Source organism: Colius striatus, chromosome 3, assembly GCF_028858725.1.
Source record: "Colius striatus isolate bColStr4 chromosome 3, bColStr4.1.hap1, whole genome shotgun sequence".
In the NCBI taxonomy this organism is placed as follows: Eukaryota; Metazoa; Chordata; class Aves; order Coliiformes; family Coliidae; genus Colius; species Colius striatus.
The window spans coordinates 71716506-71740184 of NC_084761.1; the positions used below are offsets into that span (position 1 = coordinate 71716506).

At 40.4% G+C, this 23679-nt stretch overlaps 1 protein-coding gene across 2 annotated transcripts in view; it reads left to right on the forward strand.

The window, feature by feature from the left end:
- The first annotated feature begins 1715 nt into the window (after positions 1–1715).
- The window catches only part of NFXL1 (nuclear transcription factor, X-box binding like 1), a 50917-nt gene continuing 28953 nt past the window's right edge, over positions 1716–23679 (forward strand). Inside the window, exons 1-14 of one of the 2 annotated variants that reach the window (XM_061993726.1) lie at positions 1716–1952; positions 3321–3491; positions 3852–3961; positions 6070–6203; positions 7963–8141; positions 8304–8465; positions 8571–8671; positions 10311–10425; positions 10746–10870; positions 11804–11926; positions 14013–14103; positions 17809–17929; positions 18507–18663; positions 19408–19499. In XM_061993726.1, the coding sequence (XP_061849710.1) occupies positions 1814–1952; positions 3321–3491; positions 3852–3961; positions 6070–6203; positions 7963–8141; positions 8304–8465; positions 8571–8671; positions 10311–10425; positions 10746–10870; positions 11804–11926; positions 14013–14103; positions 17809–17929; positions 18507–18663; positions 19408–19499 (1820 nt within the window). In that variant the 5' untranslated portion in view covers positions 1716–1813. The other variant, XM_061993727.1, reaches the window with a different exon arrangement.

Sequence of the window (23679 nt, forward strand, 5' to 3'; positions counted from 1 at the left end):
TTGATCCTTCCATCTACAACACAAGTTGTAGTCAGTAGTTGCCTCTTTCTTGAGAATAAAAATGCTTTGACTGTAAACACTTCAATAGTTTACTTACTATTTTCAGATCCTTTTTATTTTTGGAAATCTTATATTATTTAGCTTTAGATGCATATATTTGCTGAAAAAAAACCCCAAAGCCACTAAATGCAGCTTCCTCCTGGCACAAGACAGAACATAAATGTCATAAGGAAATGTCAACAAAATTAGGACTATTTCAACTTGCACTTTTCAGGAGGCATGGAGGTTTCTCCATATATTTTTCTGTGCAGTAAACTTTCTGCATACATTTCCGTGAAGTTTCTAAACATGCTTTGTGCCTGATTTTTACCTCTCATACTCTGAAGAGAAATTGTGAAGACAGTGTGTGCAAGAGCAGCATGCTGCCAGAAATTAACTCCAGAGAAATGGAGACTCGGGGGAGACCTTATCGCTCCCTGGAAGGAGGTTGTAGTGAGATGAGTAGGTCCCTTCTGCCAAGTAACAAGTGATAGGACAAGAGGAAATGGTATCAAGTTGCAGGAGGGAAGGCTTAAATTGGAAATTCAGCAACATTTCTTCAAGAAAAGAATTTGAAGCATGGAAACAGGCTGCCCAGAAAAGTGGTGGAGTCACCACCATCCCTGGAGGTGTTACCATCAGTCGGCAGAACAAAGACTCTGTAAAACTTGTTCTGGAATTTTAGAAAGCAAGCATTCTTTATTTGCTGTGCTGAATGCATGGGGAATAGCTCCTCCTTATGGGCATACTACAAGTTTCCACAGGAGAAGCTTATATTGCCCTGTTGCACACATATGCATAGGTTTTCCTGGAATCCGTATACATACTCATGATATTTCGTGGAACTAGTTATAATATTTGCATCTCTATTAAGTGTGCACCTTGAGTCTGTCAGGGTCTTCTGTGAGAGTCTCTGGTAGTCTATAAGGATCTTTGGGATCCTCTGGTAATTGTCGTCTGATGTTCTTTGGCTGAACTTTCCTTTGAAGCATGCACAGTGTGGCATACAGTTTGTGTCTTCTTTTTGGTTAATTGGCGCTTGCTAGTTAAAATTGCAAAGTAATTGGCTTTTGCTAGTTGCAGTTGCAAAGCTCGAGGTTTGAGTCTCACAACTATTTGTGCATACTAGTGGTCAGAACACATGACTACTGTATCAGGTATAATGGATTTATTCCATCTTTCAGCCTTTGTTCAAGGCATCAGAGGTATTTTAAAGCCTCTGTAGATGAGGTGCTGAGGGACATGGTTTATAGAATCATAGAATGGTAGGGGTTGGAAGGGACCTTTAGATATCATCTAGTCCAAACCCCCGTGGTGGGCTTGGCAGTGTAAGGTTAGTGGTTGGACTCGATGATCTTACGGGTCTTTTCCCACAAGAATGATGATGTAAGATAGCTGAGGCCGCTGATACTGCGGCTACAGAAGCAGGGAAAAGCAGCCATTGAGCAAATCAGAGCCCTTGGCTGGGTATCAGCACGCACGGCTCTGACCGGGCAGGGGCGGGCCCAGGCCGGGCGCTCGCGCGGTGCACGCCGGGTGCTGGAGCCCCCCCCGCGCCACTGGCGGCCGCCCGCGCGGGGGACGCTGGGAACTGTAGGCGCGCTGCCGCGGGAGCTCCGCGTGTCTCTGCCGCCTCCACCGCCGCTTCCGGGCCGAGGGGCCGGGCTGGGCCGGGCGGGAGAGCTCGCTCGCCGCGAGGCGGCTTCCGCTGCGGTTGTGACGAGGCGTCGGCCTCGCTCTCTCCGCCGTCCTTTAGCTCACTGGCTGGGGAGGAATGGAGGCGCCGTGGCGCCAGGGCGGCCGGGGCCGGGGCCGCAGCAGGCCCGAGGACGGGCTCGCCGCCCGTGCTGGGGCAGCTGTCCCGGCCCCGAAGGCCCGCGGCCGTGCATGCGCTGCGGCCACGGGGTCCAGTGGTGAGTGTCGTGCCCTCGTCTTTCCCCCGTCGCGGCTGGGGGCTGCGGGACCCCGCGCGGGGGAGCAAACTGTGAGACTGTGTCCAGCCAGGCCTTGAGGAGCCCCTACAAATGCCCTGGTCGGGGCTCTCCCCGGCGTCGTGGGGAGAGGAGGCGGGCGGGGGCGCCGGCGTTGTGCCATATGCCATCTCCTCCTTTCAAGTACTTTCTTGCTAGAAACGCGGAGGCCTCGGGCTGTCACTGGGGGCTCAGGGAGTGCGTCCACCTCGGGGTGTACAGCCAGTGCCCTTCGAGCGGAGGAGTAAAGTATGAAGAAGTAATAAGAGTAAAGAAGTAATGGATGAAGCAGCTATTTTCGGTACGATTGGAAATATTCCGGAGAGTGCTGCTCGCTAGGGACAAATGTTAGGTGCCGTGGTCAGTATGACACACTGCCTGCCTCTGGGAAAGGTGCAGGCTTCCCACTGCCCGGGTTTTCTGTCAGTGCAAGTTAATACTCACAAGATACTTGGCAGGTAGAGAAGTAGCTAACACTGAGCTCTTTTAACTGGAAGCATAGTTATTTAAGAAAAACTGTAAATCTGAGCTTGATGGAACCCTAGTAAATATATTGGATGCAATAGCGTAATACAAAGAAATGGGAGGTACTTATGACCTGTGATCTGCCAAAGACCTTTATGTCTGTGGAATGTTATTGTAAAGACACTTTGATTTATTATGATCTCTGCAAAGTTACGTAACTTTGTTTCCTCCCTGTGAGAATGATCCTCTCTTGCACATGGAATAACTTTAAAAAAAGCTACGTTTAAATAGCTTATCACTTTTAATGTTGCTGGCTATCAAGTAGCGTGAATCCAGTATTGCAATAAAGACTTTTTGAATGGAAGCAGAGCAATAAAAGTCATAATTTAAAAAGTGCTAAATGCTAGTAGAGGTCCTGTAGTGTATCAGCAAATTATAACAATGGCTTTTGTCAAGAGTTGCTTGTTTTGTTTTGGGTTCTTTTTTTTTTTCTTTCTCATGCTGTGAAAGTTGTGGTTTTTTTGGGATGTCCCTGTGTGGTGTTTTTAAAGTATCCTTTTCATAAAGCAAAGTTATAGATGCATATATTCTACTATGGTTGGATTTGTCAGCGGTAATTGGCAGACATAATTCCTACTATGAATTTTACGGATAATACACAGTAAAGAAGGAAATATAATTTATCACTTCTTATGTAGTGTTGAAAATGTAGCAACATATTGCCCGTAAAAACACAAAATCTGCAAGTTCTTTAAAGACAAGGGGATTTGAAAGGACATAGAACTGAATGTGATGTTATGGTTAACTGTTACGATATTAATCACCATGAATCTTTTCTCTTAATAGAATTATCTGCGCAGAAGAAATTTGATGAAATTAAGAAGGCTAATCAGGCTGCAGCAAAAAAGCTAGTTGAAGACCAGTTTAGCTCCTCATCTGAAGATGATGATGAAGATGCTGAAGTAAAACAAGGAAAGATTTTGGCCAAAACATTTACCGTTTACACCAGTCAAACTGGTAATATTTTTTTCTTTCATTGACTTTTATCTGGGTATGAAAACATGAACAATGATGTATTATTCCCCATGTATTAGAATTTTTCCATAAGTGGAGGGGGAAAGCACTTTAATCTGATGTCTTTTATTAAAAATGTTTGTTCCCAGCAACTCATGCTGACATTACTTCTTGCCTTTTTATGCAGAATGTATGGTATACTTTTGAAACTGCCTTAAGTACTTGTAATAATGTGGTTTTGTAATAATGTGTGACTGGCCCTTATACAGAGAACAAAAATACATACTTTTACAGCAGTCTCCACACATACAGAATAGCTGATCAAACATTACCAATAACTTAAAAAATCTTTGTACATTAAAGATGGAGATGCAAGTGAACTGGAACGTACAAGACAGTATCTGAATGATGCTTTTCAGTCGGGAGCTATGACATGTCTGATCTGCATTGCCTCAGTTAAAAGGAACCAAGCTGTAAGTATTTTACAGTAGTCTTTTAGAATAAAACAAATATAACCGTCTGAATAACTTGTGTTTAATTATATTATAAAGGTAATCCCTGAGATTGATAATTTTAAAATAAGAGTACTAAATGCAACATTCAGTATCTGAATTTGTCAAACACTTGAAGAATTAAATGCTTTAATAGATGTAGCTTGGAATCAGAATGTGGATTTTTTTATATATATTTGTTATCGTAATGTAAAATAGTTATTGTTTAATTTTCGGGAGTAGCAGGTGGAAACTGAAGTGCTTGAAGGCCATTGCTTGTAATGGTCTGTTCAATAAGCTATGCTTCAGCAGACACCAAAGCAAGAAATACTAGGAAATTGGGAAATACTATTGTTAGATTTATATCAGAGGAGCTCAGATAAACTTTGCTGCTCTAAATGCTGGTCAAGTGAAAGAAGGATGATGTGTCTGAGAAGGTTGTGTTATTCCATATAGATCCATTTTTCACAGGAGAGATTTCAGTACAGGTCTTCCTCACTTTGTTTATTGACATCGGCAGGCTCAACCCTGTTTCTGTTACAGTTACTTGGATCAAATAGATGTTTGCAACTGTATGTTTAACATGAAAAGAATTAAAACGCAGAAAATCTTTAGCTTCTTATGCTGAATGTACATGGACTACAAGTAGCCAATGAAACTGGCCTATTTTTAGAAAGAAATGCATATGTTTTATATAAATTCTTAACATTAATCCATATTTTTTCAGATAGTGACGTATACGCTTAGCTTGATTTTCAAGTTCTGCATTTCTTGGTAGAGTTGGTCTTAGCAGAAGTGAGATGATTCGGCAACTGGAGCTCCGTGGTTTGTTAGTTACCTTGAATATATAATCTTTCATCCAGGTGCATTTGTTTGCTTAATGTCTCCTGTTTATCTTAATTTTTAGAAAACTAGTTCCCGTTCTTTTAGAAACTTATGTCATTAACTTTGTCCTCTATGAGTTAATTGGGAAATTCTTGTTTTCACAGTATAATTTTATAACAATGTGATAAGTTATTTAAATTTTTTTACTGTATTTCAAATACCAAATTGTTACAGTCATTCTAAGCTGACAATTTAAGACATTAATATGTTGTAAGCACTGAAGTCATGACACTGCAAGCTGTTATTTAAATTACTTTTCAGCCGCAATTCTAAGCAAAAGATAGCAAAGGATTGTGATTTCACTCCAGTAACGACAAAGAGAAGCACACTGGGAACAAGAACGTAAAGGTTTAGTAAAGGAGACAGAATACTGGCAAAATCAACTCTCTTAAGCACACTTCCTTTTAACTCTCTTCAATTTTATACTTCTCTTCATCTACGCACAAAAGACACAACGTTGAAATCCACACTTTGTAATCCAGTCTTTTTCCTACTGGCATTGTATGTAAATCTTTAAGTTTGGAAGGGGGGGGGGGGGGTACTTTCCCTACCAAGGTATCTAGAGACATAGGGTATGTGACAGGGAGAGAGGAGGAGGAAGAGCTGGGCTTGTTTAGTCTGACAGATAAGAGACTAAAGGATAGTATGATTGCTGCCTGTCTACTTGGAGTTGTGAAGGCAGCTAAAGCCAAAATTGTCTTTGTGGTGACAGGTGGTGTTATAAGGGGCAATGACACAAACTGGAAGGTGCAGATTGACTACTAGGAAGGTTGTATGACACTTGGAGCAAGTTGCCCAGGATGACAGTGGAGTGCCCATCTTTCAGATTTTTTCAACTTTGCTAGACAAAGCTGTCAGTTAACTGAGATAAACTGGCAATAATCCTGCATTGGGCATAAGCTTGCACTATATAACTTCGAAAGGTGTGTTTAAATCAACATTTCTGATCATATGAGTATTTTGGTGTCTATAAGCTTTAGTAAAAACTTAACCAAAGCAGCAGGAAAAAAAGTTAAAGGTATGAATCTGTAACAGCAAGACTCTATTAGAATAGGTGTAATCTATGAAACCTGTATAATCTAGGAAACCCAATTTTAAAATGGAAAACTAGGAAGCCTATATTTCTTCAGATATTACAGTTTTTAATCATCTGACACAAAAGGAAACCTAATACAGGGCGTTTGTCACTTCTATCTGTTTTTTAGGTCTGGAGCTGCTGTGGATGCTTTTGTATATTTCACCTGGTGTGTATCCAGAAGTGGGCTAAGGACAGCCTTTTCCTTGTGTCTTCTCCTTTGACAGATGATGATTTTGGGAAGAAAGATTATCCCTGGCCATGGTGAGCTCTTCATGGTGCATTTACAAAGATGCTTTACTGTGGAACATTTGTGAACTGGAATTACTTTAGAACAGCTTGGTTCTTGTAAATGACATGCACACCAAAAAAGAAGTTTGGAAGACTGACTCTTCTGTTGCTTTTCTGAAGTGTCTTAATATTTTTGTGAATATAATTCAGGAATATTTCACAGTGATGTTAAAACCTGCTGCATCAAATTGGTTTTAACCTGTGAGAAAGTAACTTATCTGTCTCGAATTCTAATATTTATTTGTAGATGGTTTTACATATTTCTCTATCACTTTTATATTTGATACCATTAAATAAATAAGGAGTTATAGTAAGATTTAGAGAGAGGAGTTTTTTTAGTCTCTAACTCGAGCATCAAAGCCAATGTTGCGGTATTATATCAGACTGTATAAAGAAGGAGGTAATACTGTGGTTGCATGAATAATAGTGCTTACTTTTTCAATAGCTTTGTGTCTGAAAGTTCAGTCAAAGTGCATGTTTGTTCTATGCTTTATCTGTTCACCTACTTTTATGTGGGAGCTGGTAGCAATATCCTCTTTGCTGGTAGCAAAATCCTCTGTCACATTTGGTTCAAATGCCTGGTGGATTCAAACGCTGTATTAATGTGGTATCTCAGGGAGCAGGTTTGCTTAGGAAATAAGGTAGAAATTTTTGACTGGCAGCACCTGAAGTTGATAATACTTTTTTTACTACAAACTAGTTTTGTGCCTAAGCACAATGTTTATAATGAAAAAATGTCAAGGTGAATGGTATTTTATTTAACATTTAAGCACATGATAAAACTGTTCAGTCACTGTGGAGAAATGTCTTATTGCCTATAATGTATTATATAGGGACAAATCGACGTTTTGTTTTATAAAAAAAGAGTACCTTGGTCTTTCAAGGCTTTTATTCTTCTCTGAGGAGCAGCTCCTTGTCTGTCTTTTCCCAGTCTAGTCAGAAATGGGAGCTGCTGTGTTTCTCCTACCTTCTCTTGTGTTTCTCGTCCATGACTTGCAGCCTTTAGGGCCTGTGGCACTAACAAGTTCTAGACCTTTCTTGCCTGTCTACCTTTAGGAATAATGTGGGTTTTAATATCTGACACCATCAAGCATAACACATAAATGTGTGTGTCTTCACAGAGTCAAAGAATGATAGGAGTTGGAAGGGACTTCTAGAGATCATCTAGTCCAGCCCCCTGCTAAAGCAGGTTCACCTCGATCAGGTCACACAGGAACGCATCTTATAATATCTAAGATACTGAACTGATAGAATCTAAAGTCTTTCAGATAAAATTTTAATTCTTCTGAATAGCTTTTATACCATTGCTAAATTTTAGTGTAGCTTGTAAATTGCTCTTGGTTAAAAAAAAAAAGTGTTTTAATATCTTTTTGATTTTTCGATTGTTTCTGTTTAAGTGAGTTAACTGTTGCATACTCTCCTTTGGTGTTACCTGACATGAAAATTATTCTGTATGCTTGGAGTATTTTTGTACATATTCTTAGAAAAAAAGATTGCAGTCATAGGACAATTCTCTAGACTAATAATAATATTTTAATATTTTAAAATCTGACATATAGCAAGACCTTTATTGTATGTTATAAATTTAATTGTGTTGTTATTTGTTACAATATTTGTAAAAATGTTAATTGGTAGCCTGGCAACAATCTTGGGGGAAAAAAATGATTAAAACTACTTTACTTTTTTAAAAAAGAAATTGCTTGTTATTTTACTCCCTTTTTCCTTGTTATAGTCCAAAATGTAGGTTTGAATACAAACGGTCTGAAACTCCCAGTAGGTATTACTGTTACTGTGGAAAAGTGGAAAATCCAACAGTGGACCCGTGGCTGGTACCTCACTCCTGTGGTCAGATATGTGAAAGGGAATTCAAACCTTCTTGTGGTCATAAATGTTTGCTGCTTTGTCATCCAGGTAAATCCATTGTATCTCTTGAGTGTGTGACCTATGTTTATGTAGCCGTTACACTCAGTTTTACTTAAAGTCAGCTAACTGTTAAATTCTGAGTAAAGCAACGTAGTTAAGGTTGTATTTGCTGAAGGGCTGTTAGTGAGGCATTCTTTTGTCTTTACTTAGGACCATGTCCACCTTGCCCAAAGATGGTGACAATAACCTGTCACTGTAAGAAAGCTAAACCAGTGCCCCGAAGGTGCAGTGCCAAGGAATGGTCGTGTCGCCTGCCCTGTGGACGGACATTGCTGTGTGGACAGCACGCTTGTGAGAATTCCTGTCACGCAGGTAGACCTCCCTTCTTAAACCTCAGATGAGTAGTTGCTTTAACTGTTAAGATGTATAATTTTTTCGCAGTTCATACTCTCAACGTCACTTTGCAATTACGTACAGGAGATTGTCAGCCTTGTCCACGAGTCAGTAAACAACGGTGCATCTGTGGAAGACAGACAGCAGAAAGACTTTGTGCAAGTCCTCAGTGGCAGTGTGATCAGGTATGTTGAAGCTGTCTTTTTTAGCTTATTTCTCATCTTTATAAAATTTTATTACTCACTGTATTAAGGATTGGAAAAAGTCATTTGGTAAGAAAATAATTTTATTAGGTTTTGAAAGTGCAATCAAAAATGTAAGCAGCAGTGTTCTACTTGGTGGCCCAGTTCATTTTTTACAGTAGTTAAAATGTTTCTGTTCTGAAATTGCACTAGGGCTAAGCCAGCAGTGAATTTTACTTTGTATATTCTGTTTTCTTGTACTTGAGGTTGAAATTTAGTTGCTGTCTTCAAAAATAAGCATGAAACTACAGCTTAGGAGATACGAGTTTCACGCTTATTTACTTTTACTGACTATAACAGAATGAAAGCTTTGTTGTTCACTCTTTGAAGAATATTTGCAGATCAGTCTTGCGACCAAGGATATGGTTTGACAGACTGTAAAAAAAAAAAACAGTTAAAAAAATTAAATGGCAGAAGGGCTGTTTAGTCTAGAAAAGAGAAGACTGAGGGAGGGATCTTATTAATATTTACAAATATCTAAATGATGGGTGTCAGGAGGTTGGGGCATCCCATTTTTCTATGGCATCTAGCAACAGGACAAGGAGTAATGGGATGAAGCTGGAACACAAAAAGTTCCATTTAAATATAAGAAAAACTGTTTCACCGTGAGGGTGAGGGAGCCCTGGCACAGACTGCCCAGAGGGGTAGTGGCATCTCCTTCCTTGGAGGTCTTCAAGACCTGCCTGGACATATTCCTATGTGACCTGATCTAGGTGAACCTGCTTCTGCAGGAGGTTTGGACTAGGTGATCTCTAAAGGTCCCTTCCAGCCCCTACCATTCTATGATTCAGTGATTCTAAGGGAGATTACACCAGGAGGTTCTTGGTCCTTACAGTCCAAGTAAGAAAGCAACTCAGCCTCTGTAAAGAATCAATTAAGATGTGATTTATTTCAGTTCACACTACAGAGAAAGGGAGTATAATAGAAATAATAGTATACACTATAGGTGCTGGGAACCCAAAGTTGTGCAGTGTTGAATGGGCCTCTGATCCATGTGTAGCATGCAGTGCAGACACCATCTGTAGAAAAGATTTTGCTTACTGAAGCTTTTAGAGGATTTTGTTACGAGAAAGCAACTCTGTTAATCATTCCTACTGTCAAACAGAAAGAATAATCACGTTAGAACTTCTTTCTGTGCTTGTAGATAAAGGCATGGACATGCAGGTGGCATAATCACTGCTACCAAGTGGGAGCTGCCTCCAATCTCCACTGCTACGATACATATCATAGCAGTATCTTGTATCCAAGGATACAAGATCTTGTGACCAAGGAATATGTGCAGCACAACACAGGCCTGAAGGCCAAGCTGTTCCTGCAGCACAGCACAAGCCTGAGAGTACTTGGGTTAACTGTTGGATGAACCGCTAACTGCTTGGTATACAGTGGTCTTCCAGTCAGGATCACTGCAGGGGTGATCAATTTTATTTGGCAAGCTTAGTGAATATGAGATTTGTTAACAAAACTCGGAGAAAGTTAAATTTCATCCAGATGTCTCTTGCCCTTAATTTTTTCCCTTGGGTTGTTTTATCTTGTTTTGTAGTTCTGTTACATTGCTTTCACTTGGTTTCTCTGGGTTTTATAGGTGTGTGGGAAACGTTTGCCTTGTGGTAACCACACATGTGAAAAAGTTTGTCATGCTGGTCCCTGTGGAGACTGTCCTCGTTCTGGGAAAAGGTCCTGTCCATGTGAAAAATCAAGTAAGCTACTTTTTAAATTTATTGTTCTTATTAAAAAAAAAACCTCAACAAACATTGTAAAAAAAAAAGTCATCCAGGCTTTGACAGCCAGTAGTTTAGATTAATTCTGCAGGGCAGGGTCCATACAAAGCTCTTAAAACGTTGAACTCTGACAGTTTATATTAACTTTTTTCTTAATTCTTTCAGAGCTTTATTTAGTACCAGGGGTTTAATTGGTGATTAAATTCTATAGAAGTTTTTTAAAAAGAGAGAGAATTGTCACCTGAACTCATTTTTGTCTTTCTGTCTAAATGTTTGCATGTACTTTTCTCTTTGTCTAGAGTTTACATTGCCTTGTACAGAAGATGTGCCCACCTGTGGCGATAGTTGTGACAAAGTTCTGGAATGTGGCATCCATAAATGTTCACAGCGCTGTCATCGAGGTCCCTGTGAAATATGTAGGCAGGTTAGTCTTGTTGTAGAAGGTCCACTTTTTGTTAGGGTTTTTAAACACTATGTGCCTGCAAGAAAAATGAAGTCATATCTATAATGAAGTCTATGAATTTCTGTTCATTAAAAGCAACATATTTTTTCCTTGTTCCTCTCCCACCCCAAAAGAAGTATGAATTAATAGTAGAGCTTTATGTATCTGAATTGAGGCATGGATATTGTTTTGGCTTTAATTATGCCTTAAAAGACAGTTTTTGTCCCCAGCTCTTCTAGTTTCCTTGCTGCTTTATCTTATTACTCTATTTCATTGTCAATGAAACGGAGATGCTATAACATGACGTTATTTCCTCATTAGTAAGAAAGTAGTATTTTGCTCTACTCTAAATCTATGAAGCTTCTGTAGTCTGACCTATAAAGATATTGCTCTGTCTGCTATCAGTTTTTTTTCTTCCAGAACTAGTTTTGATTACAAAAATCTATGATGAAAGTGGTTAGAGCATGAGAGCTGGGATGAGCGTCAGATAAACCTGCTCCCCTATTTAAATTATCTGTGTACATGATAGATGAATATAGTATGTTGGAGTTTAGTGTGCATACTTTTTTGTATGGCTTTGTTTTGCATTTAGACTTGACATCTTGCACTACCCACTTGAGTGTTTCCCTTGAAGTGACATCATTTTTTGCCTTGAAACCATGGCAACAGGTGCCATCTAGAGCACAATGTTGACAATGGTGACACAAGGTCACCATGTAGTTATTGCACAGCTAGGTAATCTGCTTAGAGCATGTGATATCCTTGTTGTTGTGACAGAGCACTGTAATGTTACTGTCCTGGGAACTTTTTTTTTGCAGATATTAGTAGTACATTTTGGGTTTGAGGTTGGTTTGGGTTTTGTTTTGTTTTTTTTTATTAAAAAATACCCTTTTTTTAATCTGTCTTCTTGCCCAGGAAGTTGAAAAGCAGTGTCGCTGTGGAAAGCACACCAAACGCATGCCATGTCATAAGCCATATTTGTGTGAGACAAAGTGTACCAAAATTCGTGACTGCCAAAAGCACCAATGTAGAAGAAAGGTAAGAGTCTATTGTGGTTTGGCCCAGCTAGCAAAGAAGCACCATGACAGTCTCTCACTTGGTGCCCCTCATCCACCCCTACCCTCGTTAGGATGGCAGAGGCTCCGGCGAAATGGGATGAAAAAAATAAGCAAGGTTGTTGTGGATTGAGACAAGGGTAAGGAGGGCTCGCAGCCAATTACGGTTCCAGGCAAAACAGACTCCAGTGCTCGACTTAAAGAGTGCAGAAAGTATCTTTCTCAAATATATTGTTTATACAACATTTTCTTTATTCATTCAGAGGCAATATATTATACATAAATCACATAACACGAGGTGGAAAAACAGATTTATTGTATAAAAAGTTTTCTTCAGTGTCATTTGAATTAGTTTGCAGTGGACTAGAATCCTCTGAACACCACGTCACCAAGAAAAACTCAGTGGCTTTAAAAACTGTGAGGGGATTTTGACAGTGCTCCCATTCCAGAAGGCAGTTTTGCTTTCAAGTACCTGTGTAGTTACTCATGCATTCTGAAGTAGTGAAATCCATGAATTTCCTTACTTTATAGGAAAAGCTGGGAATCTGTCATAACTTTGTAAGGGATGTACTCTTATTTTTGACAACACAGCATTCTACCTCACCTTCTAATACACATCGCTGCAAACAGTAGTGGTCTAACAATTGCAAATTTCAGTTCTATTTCCCTTCTCATTTGGAGTCAAAGAAGTGACATGACCTGGCAGTGTGCCCAAGTGGCCAAGAAGGCCAATAGAATCCTGACTTTTACTAGAAATAGCGACCAGCAAGACTGGGGAAGTGATGCCCTGTAGTCAGCACTGGTGAGGCCGTGCCTTGAATACTGTGTTCAGTTCTGGGCCTCTCACTACACGAAGGACATTGAGGTGCTGGAGTGTGTCCAGAGACAGGTAATGAAGCTGGTGAAGGGTCTGGAGCACAAGTCTAATGAGGAGCGGCTGAGAGAATGGAGATTGTTTAGCCTGGAGAAGAGGAGACTGACAAGAGACCTTTTCATTCCCTACAACTCCCCTTCAGGCAGTTGTAAGGAGCTGGGGGTTAGTCTCTTCTCCCAACTACCAAGATGAAATGAGCTCAAGTTTTGCCTGGGGAGGTTTAGATTGGGTATTAGGAAAAAATTTTTCACCAAAAGAGTTGTCACAGTGTAACAGGCTGCCCAACAAACGGATTTAGTCACCCTCTGGGGAGGTATTTTAAAAAAAAACCAATTCAGTTTCATTCTGTGAATGATAGCTCAGACCTATCTTTTCAGTTTATTGATTCAAGAAGGCCTGAAAGTTGCCTGTGATGTGTGAATTAAGACAATATGAAAGTTGGACTTCTTACCACAGAGACATGAAAAAATACAGTTTTATTGTTAGATATTTTTGTGTTAGGGTGAATTTACTTTATGGGAAAAGGCAGCAAAACAAGTAAATCTTTAATTTATGCTAAAAAATCCAGCTTTCTCTAATTGCCATCCTTCCTTATACAATTTAGAAGGAGGAATACCTTTCATGTTAATAGAAAAGATAAGAGTCTCTCCTGGCCTGTCATCAACCAGTGTGGTGGTGTTGTGTTCTGATTCAGCTTTGCATAAAACCAGAAAGTAGATAGCTGATTGTAAAGCCATCTGACCTTTACTACAAAGATAAAAGATATTTAAAAAAAAAACGAAAAATAAACTCCAAATGAAAGAGTTGTTAGCAACATTTTTGTGCCAAGGTCCATATAGTATAAAAGTGGAACAAATTGTAGTGTAATATCCTGAAATTATTTTGGATTAAAATCTATAAGAATTTGAACATTAAAAATTTTCTTGCACTTTTTGGAAGCCCTGTGTCTTTTTAGAGGGTTGGAATGATGCTTTCAGATTTGTGTTTTCTTGTTGTTTTATAACTGGAATTTTTAAAAACAAATTTACAGATGTCCTCCTTTCTATACCTGGCATGAATATGAGGAAGTTTGACTAAGCTGCATGAAAAACTTTTACAAAAATATTAGATGATAGAAGGAAAATCTGTACCAGAAATGTGTACGTTTTCTGTTATAAAGGGTATATATGTATATATTTTTTTTTTTTTTAAATAGTGCTGTTCTGGAAACTGTCCACCTTGTGATCAAGTCTGTGGGCGAACTCTAGGCTGCAGAAATCACAAATGCCCCTCAGGCTGCCACAGAGGTGAGAATAGGTGAAGGATGCCCATAGTGATGGAATATTGTTCATTTTTTTACAAACTTTGTGCTTGCATGGCTCTGTGTGGTGCTTAATGAATTTTCTCCCTTGTTGCATGTGGGCTTTTTGTGGGGGCAGTGTATTTGAAAGGTTTTTACTGCTACTTATAGCTTAAGGACTTAAATAATGACAGCCTGAATTTTTATCTCGTAGTTGTGCTTAGCTTGGTTCCTCTGAAAATGCTCTGTCCTTTCCAACTGCTTAATTCAAAATCCATAGCTTAACTTGTTGTTTTTTTCCCCAGATAATTCTGTTTGTTGAGTCTGCATAACTAAGTCCAACTACATAGAGAAGTGATGGTGCTGATTGGGTCCAGATAGGGTTTTAAAATCTTAGAATACATGTGATACAAGTGGACTTTATTTTTTTTTTAAAGATTGATTTAATTTGAATAGATATTGGTGTCTCAGTTGTAAAAGGGAAAATAAGGACTTGTTACTGACAATATGAAGGACAAAAAAGTCTATTTCTGACCTGTCATGGTTTAGGCCCATCAGGGAACAAAAGGTCAGGATTAGCCTCAAGTACCAAAGAGACTGAGAATTGCCAAAGGGCAGGGAGAGCTTAATTGCTGCTTAATGTCCAGGACAAAACAGACCAGGCCACTCGGCTTGGGGAAGAAAACAAAATAATTTAGTGCAACATCAACTAAAACATAACCTTAAAACCCCAAAACATAACCAAAATAAAACAACACAGAGTAGTACAACAATGAAGAGTCTGACCAGCCCTCTAAGAACGCCTTCTTGCCACACTTCCCCTCATCCCAGGCTCAGAGCCCTGATCCCGGTGTTTTTACCTCATCCCCCCAAGAACGGCCCACGGACGCAGGGAGTAGGGGTTTCAGTCAGTCTGTTCCCAATAGCTTCTGCCATTTGTCCCTCCTCAGGGAAGGTGGGCTCTGCATCAGTCTTCCCTGAAAGTCCGTGGGGTACCTCACACACACGGCAGACCTGCACGGGCTGCTCCGACGCACATTTGTCCCAAAGGCGGCAGCTCCTTTTTGCCTCTTGTGTGGGGCTGCTCTGCGACGTGCAGGCTCTCCAACACGACCTGGGCCATGGCCGTCTCCCCACACAGTCCCTCGCCCGTCTGGGCTCACTCACATGGAGCTGCTGGTAACTCTCAGTCCTGCCTTTGCCCTCCATGGGTTGCAGGGGTACAACTTGGCCCAGATGGGCTGTAGGTGGATGTGAACCCAGGAGCTGGGTTAGGGTCCAAAAACTCTTTACCAGGTCTTCACTGCAACCCACTCCCCCTGTTACCAAGCAAAAGCTGCTCCTTGCTAAACCATGACATGACCTTAGAATCATAGAATCATTTCTGTTGGAAAACACTTTTAAGATCATCAAGACCTTGGTTAAAATGATGCTGAAAATGATCAAAATTACCTGTCAGCTTTTATTCTGGGCAATTGCTTTGACATTTGCTTGGTAGGGGATTAAATTGGAATGACTGAAAAAATGGCTGCCCTCTCAGCAGTTTTCCCCACAGAAGGTGCTGCGCTGCTGAAACAACAGCTGAGTAGCCTGTGTAATTTCCCTTAGTGTTCTGCACTATAAGTTGCAACAACTCTGGAAGTAATTCTCAATTTATTCAGCCAATCTGACTTTTGAAGCAATGATTCCTATGAGGACAGGACAGGTATATATATAGTCATTGTCCCACTTAACCTGCTATTAAATTTGCCACCACAAAGTATTGTGGGGATATTTTCCTGATAACTGGGTCCCTTTCTCTTCTTTCCTTTCCTTCTTCTCTCTCCCACATATCCCTCTCAAATCCTGGGAATACCTTTTTTTTTTTTTTTATACTGGCATAAGAAAACTGGTAACGTTGTTTTTCTGCGTAAGTTTTGTTGATAACTAAATCATAGAATGAAATTATTCTTGGAAAACTATAAAGAGCTAATGATTCATTAAAGAATAAACTTCTACATTGGATAGCTGATTATACATGATACTGCTTGCATCTTATGGCATAGCTAAAAGTGACAATGATTTCTAGTAACAGCAATATAGAAATAATAAAGCGGTGCCTATAAGAAAAAAAAGTGAACTTTGTGAATATCAGATATATCTCATGTCTAAATTAGCTTTTTCTTAGCAGATTCATATTGTTACCATTAATGACTCAATAATAAACAGCAGTTGACACTTGAAGAAATAGTGTGGGAGAGCTATAAATTAAAACAAGTATTTAATCTATCTTTTCATAGAATCATAGAATGGTAGGGCTTGGAAGGGACCTTTAGAGATCATCTACTCCAACCCCCCTGCAGAAGCAGGTTCACCTAGATTAGGTCGCATAGGAACATGTCCAGGCGGGTCTTGAAGACCTCCAAGGAAGGAGACTCCACAACCCCTCTGGGCAGCCTGTGCCAGGGCTCCCTCACCCTCACAGTGAAATAGTTTTTTCTTATGTTTAAGTGGAACTTTTTGTGTTCCAGCCTCATCCCATTACCCCTTGAGCTGTTGCTAGCTACCATAGAAAACGGGATGTTCCAACCTCCTGACACCCACCATTTAGATATTTATAAATGTTAATAAGTTCTCCTCTCAGTCTCCCTCCAGACTAAACAGCCCCAGTTCCTGCAGCCTTTCCTCATAAGAAAGATGTTCCATTCATCTTGATGGCCCTGTGCTGGACTCTCTCCAGAAGTTCTCTGTCCCTCTTGAGCTGAGGAGCCCAGAACTGGACACAGGACTCCAGATGAGGCCTCACCAGGGCAGAGTAAAGGGGAGAAGAACCTCCCTCGACCTGCTGGCCACACTCTTCTTGATGCATCCCAGGATGCCATTGGCCTTCTTGGCCACAAGGGCACATTGCTGGCTCATGTTTAGTTTATTGTCAATCAGGACTCCCAGGTCTCTCTCTGCAGAGCTGCTCTTCAGCAGTTCAACCCCCAGCCTGTACTGGTGCAGGGGGTTGTTCCTTCCCAGATGCAGGACTCTGCACTTGTCCTTGTTGAACCTCATGAGGTTCCTCTCTGCCCAATTCTCGAGCCGGTTGAGATCCCGCTGAATGGCAGCACAGCCTTCTGGGGAATCAGCCTTTAAAATGTATCAGGTTAATAGCATGAATAACTTCATGAATGAGTGGGATCTTTTAAAAAAAGCATTAATTATACAAAGGCCGAGCATTTTTTTAGTATCGTACAAAATCTGCAAAACTTTATTGTATCAGTTTTTCAGTGTCTCTTATCTTTTGAATACAGATGAAAGGTGACACGTCTTCATAAGTAAGACTGAAATATAAATAGCAAATGTTGGATTGGACTAGATGATCTCTAAAGGTCCCTTCCAAGCCTGCCATTCTATGATTCTAAGTGGTGTGTGATTCAAATGACTGGGTTTCAGGAATGTTGACTTCTTTTTAAAATGTGAGAAAGGGATTGTTTCTAACTTGACACCAGTCAACAACTGTGGAATTATTTGGATTATTATTATTACTCTTCTTTAAGAATGATGAAATTATTTTGCAAGAGGGATTTGACACTAAGCAAAAAGGAAAAAAAAATACCAGCCATGTGTTGCTGAGATCAAACAGATGATGACAATTAGACCGCTTGCATATTCCAAGTTGTGTTAGTTATCGTTTATAATCAGTAGCTTCTTCAGATTATCATATTGTTAATATATCTGTTTTTAGGTAGTTGTAATCCATGTCCAGAAACAGTAGATGTGAAATGCAACTGTGGAAAAACTGTCATTAAAGTGCCCTGTGGCAGAGAGCGCACCATCAAACCTCCCAAATGCAGACAGCTCTGCAGGTCAGTATAGAAGTGTGTGTGTTTTCAGTTCTTCTGTGGAGTTCAAGATGTCTCTAAAGAAAGTAGTAAAATAAAACTTTAAGAGACAAAATTTATTCCTTTGAACACAGTTATAGATACTACTTTTCAGTTTTCTGTATTCTTGACTATGAAGATACAGATTAGCAATAATCCTTCCTATCAGACACCTCTTTGATGCTGTAGTTTCATGAGCAGCTTTCTGCTCTCAAGGGGGAGGTTCTATCTCACTGAGCGCTTCTAATTCTGTAGTTCTACTCACTTCTTCAATTCATATCTGGTACATTTTGAAATAGCTCCATAAGGCAGTTTACCTAGAAACTTAACACAGAGTAGAGTTAGGATTGAAACAGATGTTTGAATATGCAAACACAACTTCAATTTAGAACTCCTGTGTAACTTTACTGTAATATTAACTACTGCTAAAGGTGAGAAGTAAACTAATGTTTAAAAAATCGTTTGTTCCTCTCAGTTCTTTGCATTTTGAGCGTAATTGTCCAGTGACTTTAACTTCTTATTTCTTACTGTCATATTTATTTGTTCTTGGATCTTACCTCAGTCGACCACCTACCTGTCACCACTCTACCCAGGAGAAACACTACTGTCACTTTGGCCGGTGTCCTCCATGTCGTCAGTCCTGCCAGAAAACATTAACGTGTGGTCACTTGTGCCCTGTTTCCTGCCATGATGAAGCACTTGTGAAGCAAACTAGCTTAGTAAGTAGATTGTGAATAAATGGTGTGTTATTTGTGTTCTGAAGAATGAGCAACTGTTGTTTGATCTTGATGTTATATTGAAGTCTTTTGGAATTCAGAGTAAATAAATAATCAAGCACAGAGGTACACATAATGCTTAACCGAGAAACCAAGTGGTTCTAGCTCGTTTGTTGCAATCTACTTAATTTTGTAATATATAATTGAATGTTCAGTTTTCAGCAGTTAAAATTACTCAGGAAATGGTAAGATTTTTGTTAGAGTTGTATTACAAATATTTAATTTCAAATGTAAGCAATGACTTCTAATGCAAGAGCAAAAAATTTTAACTCACACTTACTAAATCAAAATTTTCATAAGTCACAAGTGAGAAATTGTTTGGCATCTTTAAACATAGCATTTGCACTTCATGATGATAACTGAACTTGTTTCCCAATTGAGATATTTTAATATTTTACTCTTATGAAATGCTTAGAATTATTTTACTGGTTTTTTTTTTGACTTTGTGCTTGATTTTTATCAATAGGGCCACCAGTCTTTATTTTCCTATCTCTAATCATGCTACAGATGAAGTTTGTAATTTTTTCTGTGTAGGGAATGTTGAGATTTCCATTAGTAAAAAGTTAATTACTAGAAAGTGAATTTGTTAGAACTACGATCTCTTTGGGAGTTACAGGTTTTTTTTATGGTAGGGCAGATAGTTCCATTTGTGTTCTGTATTCAATTAGTGTTGTCTTTTGCTCTCAGCATCAGTCTGCAGGTCCTTGGGAACAGCCATCTGAGCCAGCTTTTATTCAAACTGCATTACCATGCCCTCCCTGTGAGGTTCCTATACCAGTGTAAGTATCCACAAACAAAGCAAATAAAATAAATTTTTGGTATGTAAAGAGATTTTATATATTTTTATATATATATATATATATATATATATGTAGTTGTAGAGATGGACATGAAAATAACCATTTTTCTCTTCAGATGTAATGAGCCAAAGTGATCACCATTCTAAAACTGGTAGCGTTGGTAGTTGTATACTAGACATTTTTATAGGGTATGCTCAGTGAATGAAAGGACCCATAGTGTTAGTAAGCATTGGTTATTTCTAATACATGTTTTGCACAATGCACCATGAAAAAAAATAAAGGAAAATTGCAAAGGCAGCCTTTGTAATTTGATTGTCTTCAGTGACATACAACTTTTTCCATAGTACTTTCTATCTTTTTTGGTTTAAGGGATCGTAATTTTCTACATATTGATCTTCTGTTTTGTTTCTCAGTTGTTCAGTTATTATATACTAATGAATAACAGGTAGATGCTCTTCATCCCATCTGTTTGTCTCCTTTCTGTTTTAGACTTGTCCAGAAGGTTTTGCATCTTGAGCAGAGCCAAATGATGACGTCTTTTTTTCCACCATTCTTTTTCATTCTGATAGAACTTAGAATCATAGAATGGTAGGGCTTGGAAGGGACCTTTAGAGATCATCTAGTCCAACCCCCCTTCAGAAGCAGGTTCACCTAGATCAGGTTGCATAGGAACATGCCCAGGCGGGTCTTGAAGACCTCCAAGGAAGGAGACTCCACAACCCCTCTGGGCACCCTCACAGTGAAATAGTTTTTTCTTATGTTTAAGTGGAACTTTTTGTGTTCCAGCTTCATCCCATTACCCCTTGTCCTGTTGCTAGCTGCTATAGAAAAACTGGATGTCCCAACTTCCTGACACCCACCCTTTAGATATTTATAAATGTTAATAAGATCTCCTCTCAGTCTCCCTCCAGACAAAACAGCCCCAGTTCCTGCAGCCTTTCCTCATAAGAAAGATGTTCCATTCATCTTGATGGCCCTGTGCTGGACTCTCTCCAGACGTTCTCTGTCCCTCTTGAGCTGAGGAGCCCAGAACTGGACACAGGACTCCAGATGAGGCCTCACCAGGGCAGAGTAAAGGGGGAGAAGAACCTCCCTTGACCTGCTGGCCACACTCTTCTTGATGCATCCCAGGATGCCATTGGCCTTCTTGGCCACGAGGGCAAATTGGTGGCTCATGTTTAGTTTATTGTCAATCAAATTAATCAAATTAACTTCTGTTTACATTGTGGAATAAGACCTCAGAATTCCACATTTATCTGAAAAAGGAAATACTGATGTTTTGGTCTGGTTTTATGTTGTAGTCTCTTACTGTTTTAAACCTTGCATACTTCACAGGTGTTAGTGCCTATTTGTTTTTTCAACCTAACTCCTTAATGAGGAAATATTATGTTCTCATTTTGTGAAGCAAGAAGCAGACAGATGAAGATTATAAAAAAATATCCATTTAACTCTCTACATGGATATGTTTAGAACTTAATTTGTCAAGGATCATACTATGATAGTTTGTACTTTTGCTTAAAACTGAGAGCTTGGTACTTCTGTTGCTTGGGCTAAAAATTCAAAGCCAAACTGCCAAAAGGTGAAATGGGTAGTTATCGACAGTCTGTTTTCAGTGTTTTGAGTAGATGCCTGATGAAACTCAGTGCATGGCTGAGGTTTTACAATACTATCATGTTTTATTCTAATAATTTGGTATCTTCTGAATATGAGCAATCAGAGATTTTGAATGTATTTATTATGTTTGTGTAAATAGTTAAAAGGGACTTTCTAGAAGATTATTTGCTATATTAATTTCACAGAGCCAGTGACAGTGGAAGCTACCGTGGACTGGGGTCACCTAGTCCAGCCTCCTGCTAAAAACAGATCAATTCTGAATTCAGACCAACTTGCTCTGGCTAGTCCTTGAAAACCCTCAAGCACATTGATTCTGCTACCTGTCTGGTCTACCTTTTTCAGTACTTCATTATACTTAACGCTGGGGTTTTTTGTTTGGTTTTTCCACCACCACGTATCTTTGAGAGTAGGATTGTTGTCTCCTGCCTTCGTGCTGTGAACCTCAGTAAGGAGCCTGGCTTCATCTTCTCAGGAACTTGACCTTAATGCTGAAAGACTACTTGTGCCAGCAATGAAGCACCATGACAGTTTCTTGCTCACTGCCCCTCATCCACATCCACCCTCCTTAGGGACAGTGGAGGCCCCAGCGGGATGGGAGGAAAAAGATAACCAAGGATGTTGTGGATTGAGACAAGGGCAGGCAGGGCTCGCTGCCAATTATGGTTCTGGGCAAAACACTCCGGTACTCGACTTAGAGAGGAAAGTAGGAAAGTTTATTCTACAAGAAACAGAACAGAATAAAAGCAAAAAGGGAGTGGGATGATGAGAAAATGACAAACAGCACTTTAAGATCTCCCTCCCCCATCCCTCCTTTCTTCCTGGGCCCAGCTCACTGCTCCCGATATCTCTACCTCCTCTCCCCCTCAATGGCTCAGGGGTACAGGGAGTGGGGGATGTGGTCAGTCTCTCACAGATGGGCTCTGCTGCTTCTCTCTGCTCAGAGGATGATGACTCCTCACATTCTTCCCCTGCTCCAACATGGGTTCCCTCCCATGGTACACAGTCCTTAATTAACTTCTCTGGCATGGGTTCTTCCCAGCAGCTGCAGCTTCTGCAAATACAGGGTCCCTCCCACAGGACTTGACCTCTTCTGGACATAGTTTTAATGAACTTCTTTGGCGTGGATTCTTCCCAACAGCTACAGCTTCTGTGAATATGGGGTCCCTCATGTGGGGGACAGACTCCTCTGGCCGTAGTCACAGCCCCTGGCATGAGGTCTCTTATGAAGTGCAAAAAAATCCCTGCTCCACCAGTCCTCTCCACAGGGTGCAGGGGAGTCTCTGCTCCAGCACACCTCCTCCTCTCTTCCCTCACTGACCTTGGGGTCCAGATGGTCACTTCTCTCTCTCCCAGCTCCTTGCACCATCCCCAACTGGAAAAAAAGGACAGAACAAAAAGGAACAGGAAGCATCCCTCCTCTTCCAGCTTCTTCTTCTTAAAAGGTGATTGTGGAGGTGCTTAATTGGTTCAGACACAGAAGTGGGTCTAACTCAGAGCTGGAGAGTTTCAAGCAACTTCTTAGAGGAGCCATCATTACAGCCCCTTCCCCATTAGCAGACATGGCTTCATGTCAAACCATGACACTACTGTTATATCCCCAGCTTGTCAGTTTCCAGCCTGCACTGTTGCTGGGATTTAGTCAATCCCAGACACAGGGCTTTGTCTCTGCATTTCCTGAATTTTCTCTCAGCCTGTTCCTCCAGTCTGTTCAGATCCTTCTGAATGGCATCTCTGACCTCAAATGTTGGCATGGTTTAAGCACAAACAGGAACTATGCAGTCACTCACTCACTTCTTCCCCAGAGAGGGGATGAAGAGGAGGAAAGATGTGCAAAGGCTTTGTGGGTTGAAACAAGGGCAGGGAGGGATCTCTGACTGATTATGGCCACAGGCAAACAGACTTGACTTAGAGAAAAACAAAATCAATGTAAGCTGTTATTAAAAAAATCCAGAGTAGGATAATAACTACAACCAGGTCTTTAAAACACCTCCCTCCCACCTCCCCTCTTCCTAGGCTCAGCTCTACTCCTGATATCTCTACCCCCTCCCTGCCAGCAGTGCAGTGTATGGGGGTATGGGGATTGCAGTCAGTTTATCACAGTCTCTCTGCCACTCCTGCTTCTTCATGGAGGAGGACTCCGTACATTCCTCCCCTGCTTCAGCATGGGATCCCTCCTATAGGAGACAATCCTCCCCAGATCTCTCCACTGTGGGTCTATCCTGCTTCCTCTCCTCTCACTGGAGATTTCCCCTTCTTAAATAGTGATCGCAGATGTGCCTGGTTGGCCCAGCCTGGGCCAGAGGTGGGTCTGACTTGGAGATGGGGGAACTTTGGGCAGCTTCTTCCAGGGGCCACCACTGTAGCCCCAAAACCCCACGACACAAACCTAATACAAATGCATTGACTGTACCATCCATTAGTGTTGTCTCAAAAACTGGTGCACTTTGCCTCATCCAATTTACTGGGGGGGGAAGATATGTCCCAAACTGAAGAATTACACCTGTAACAGATGTCCAAGTAGATACAAGTAACTAGCCACTGCCCT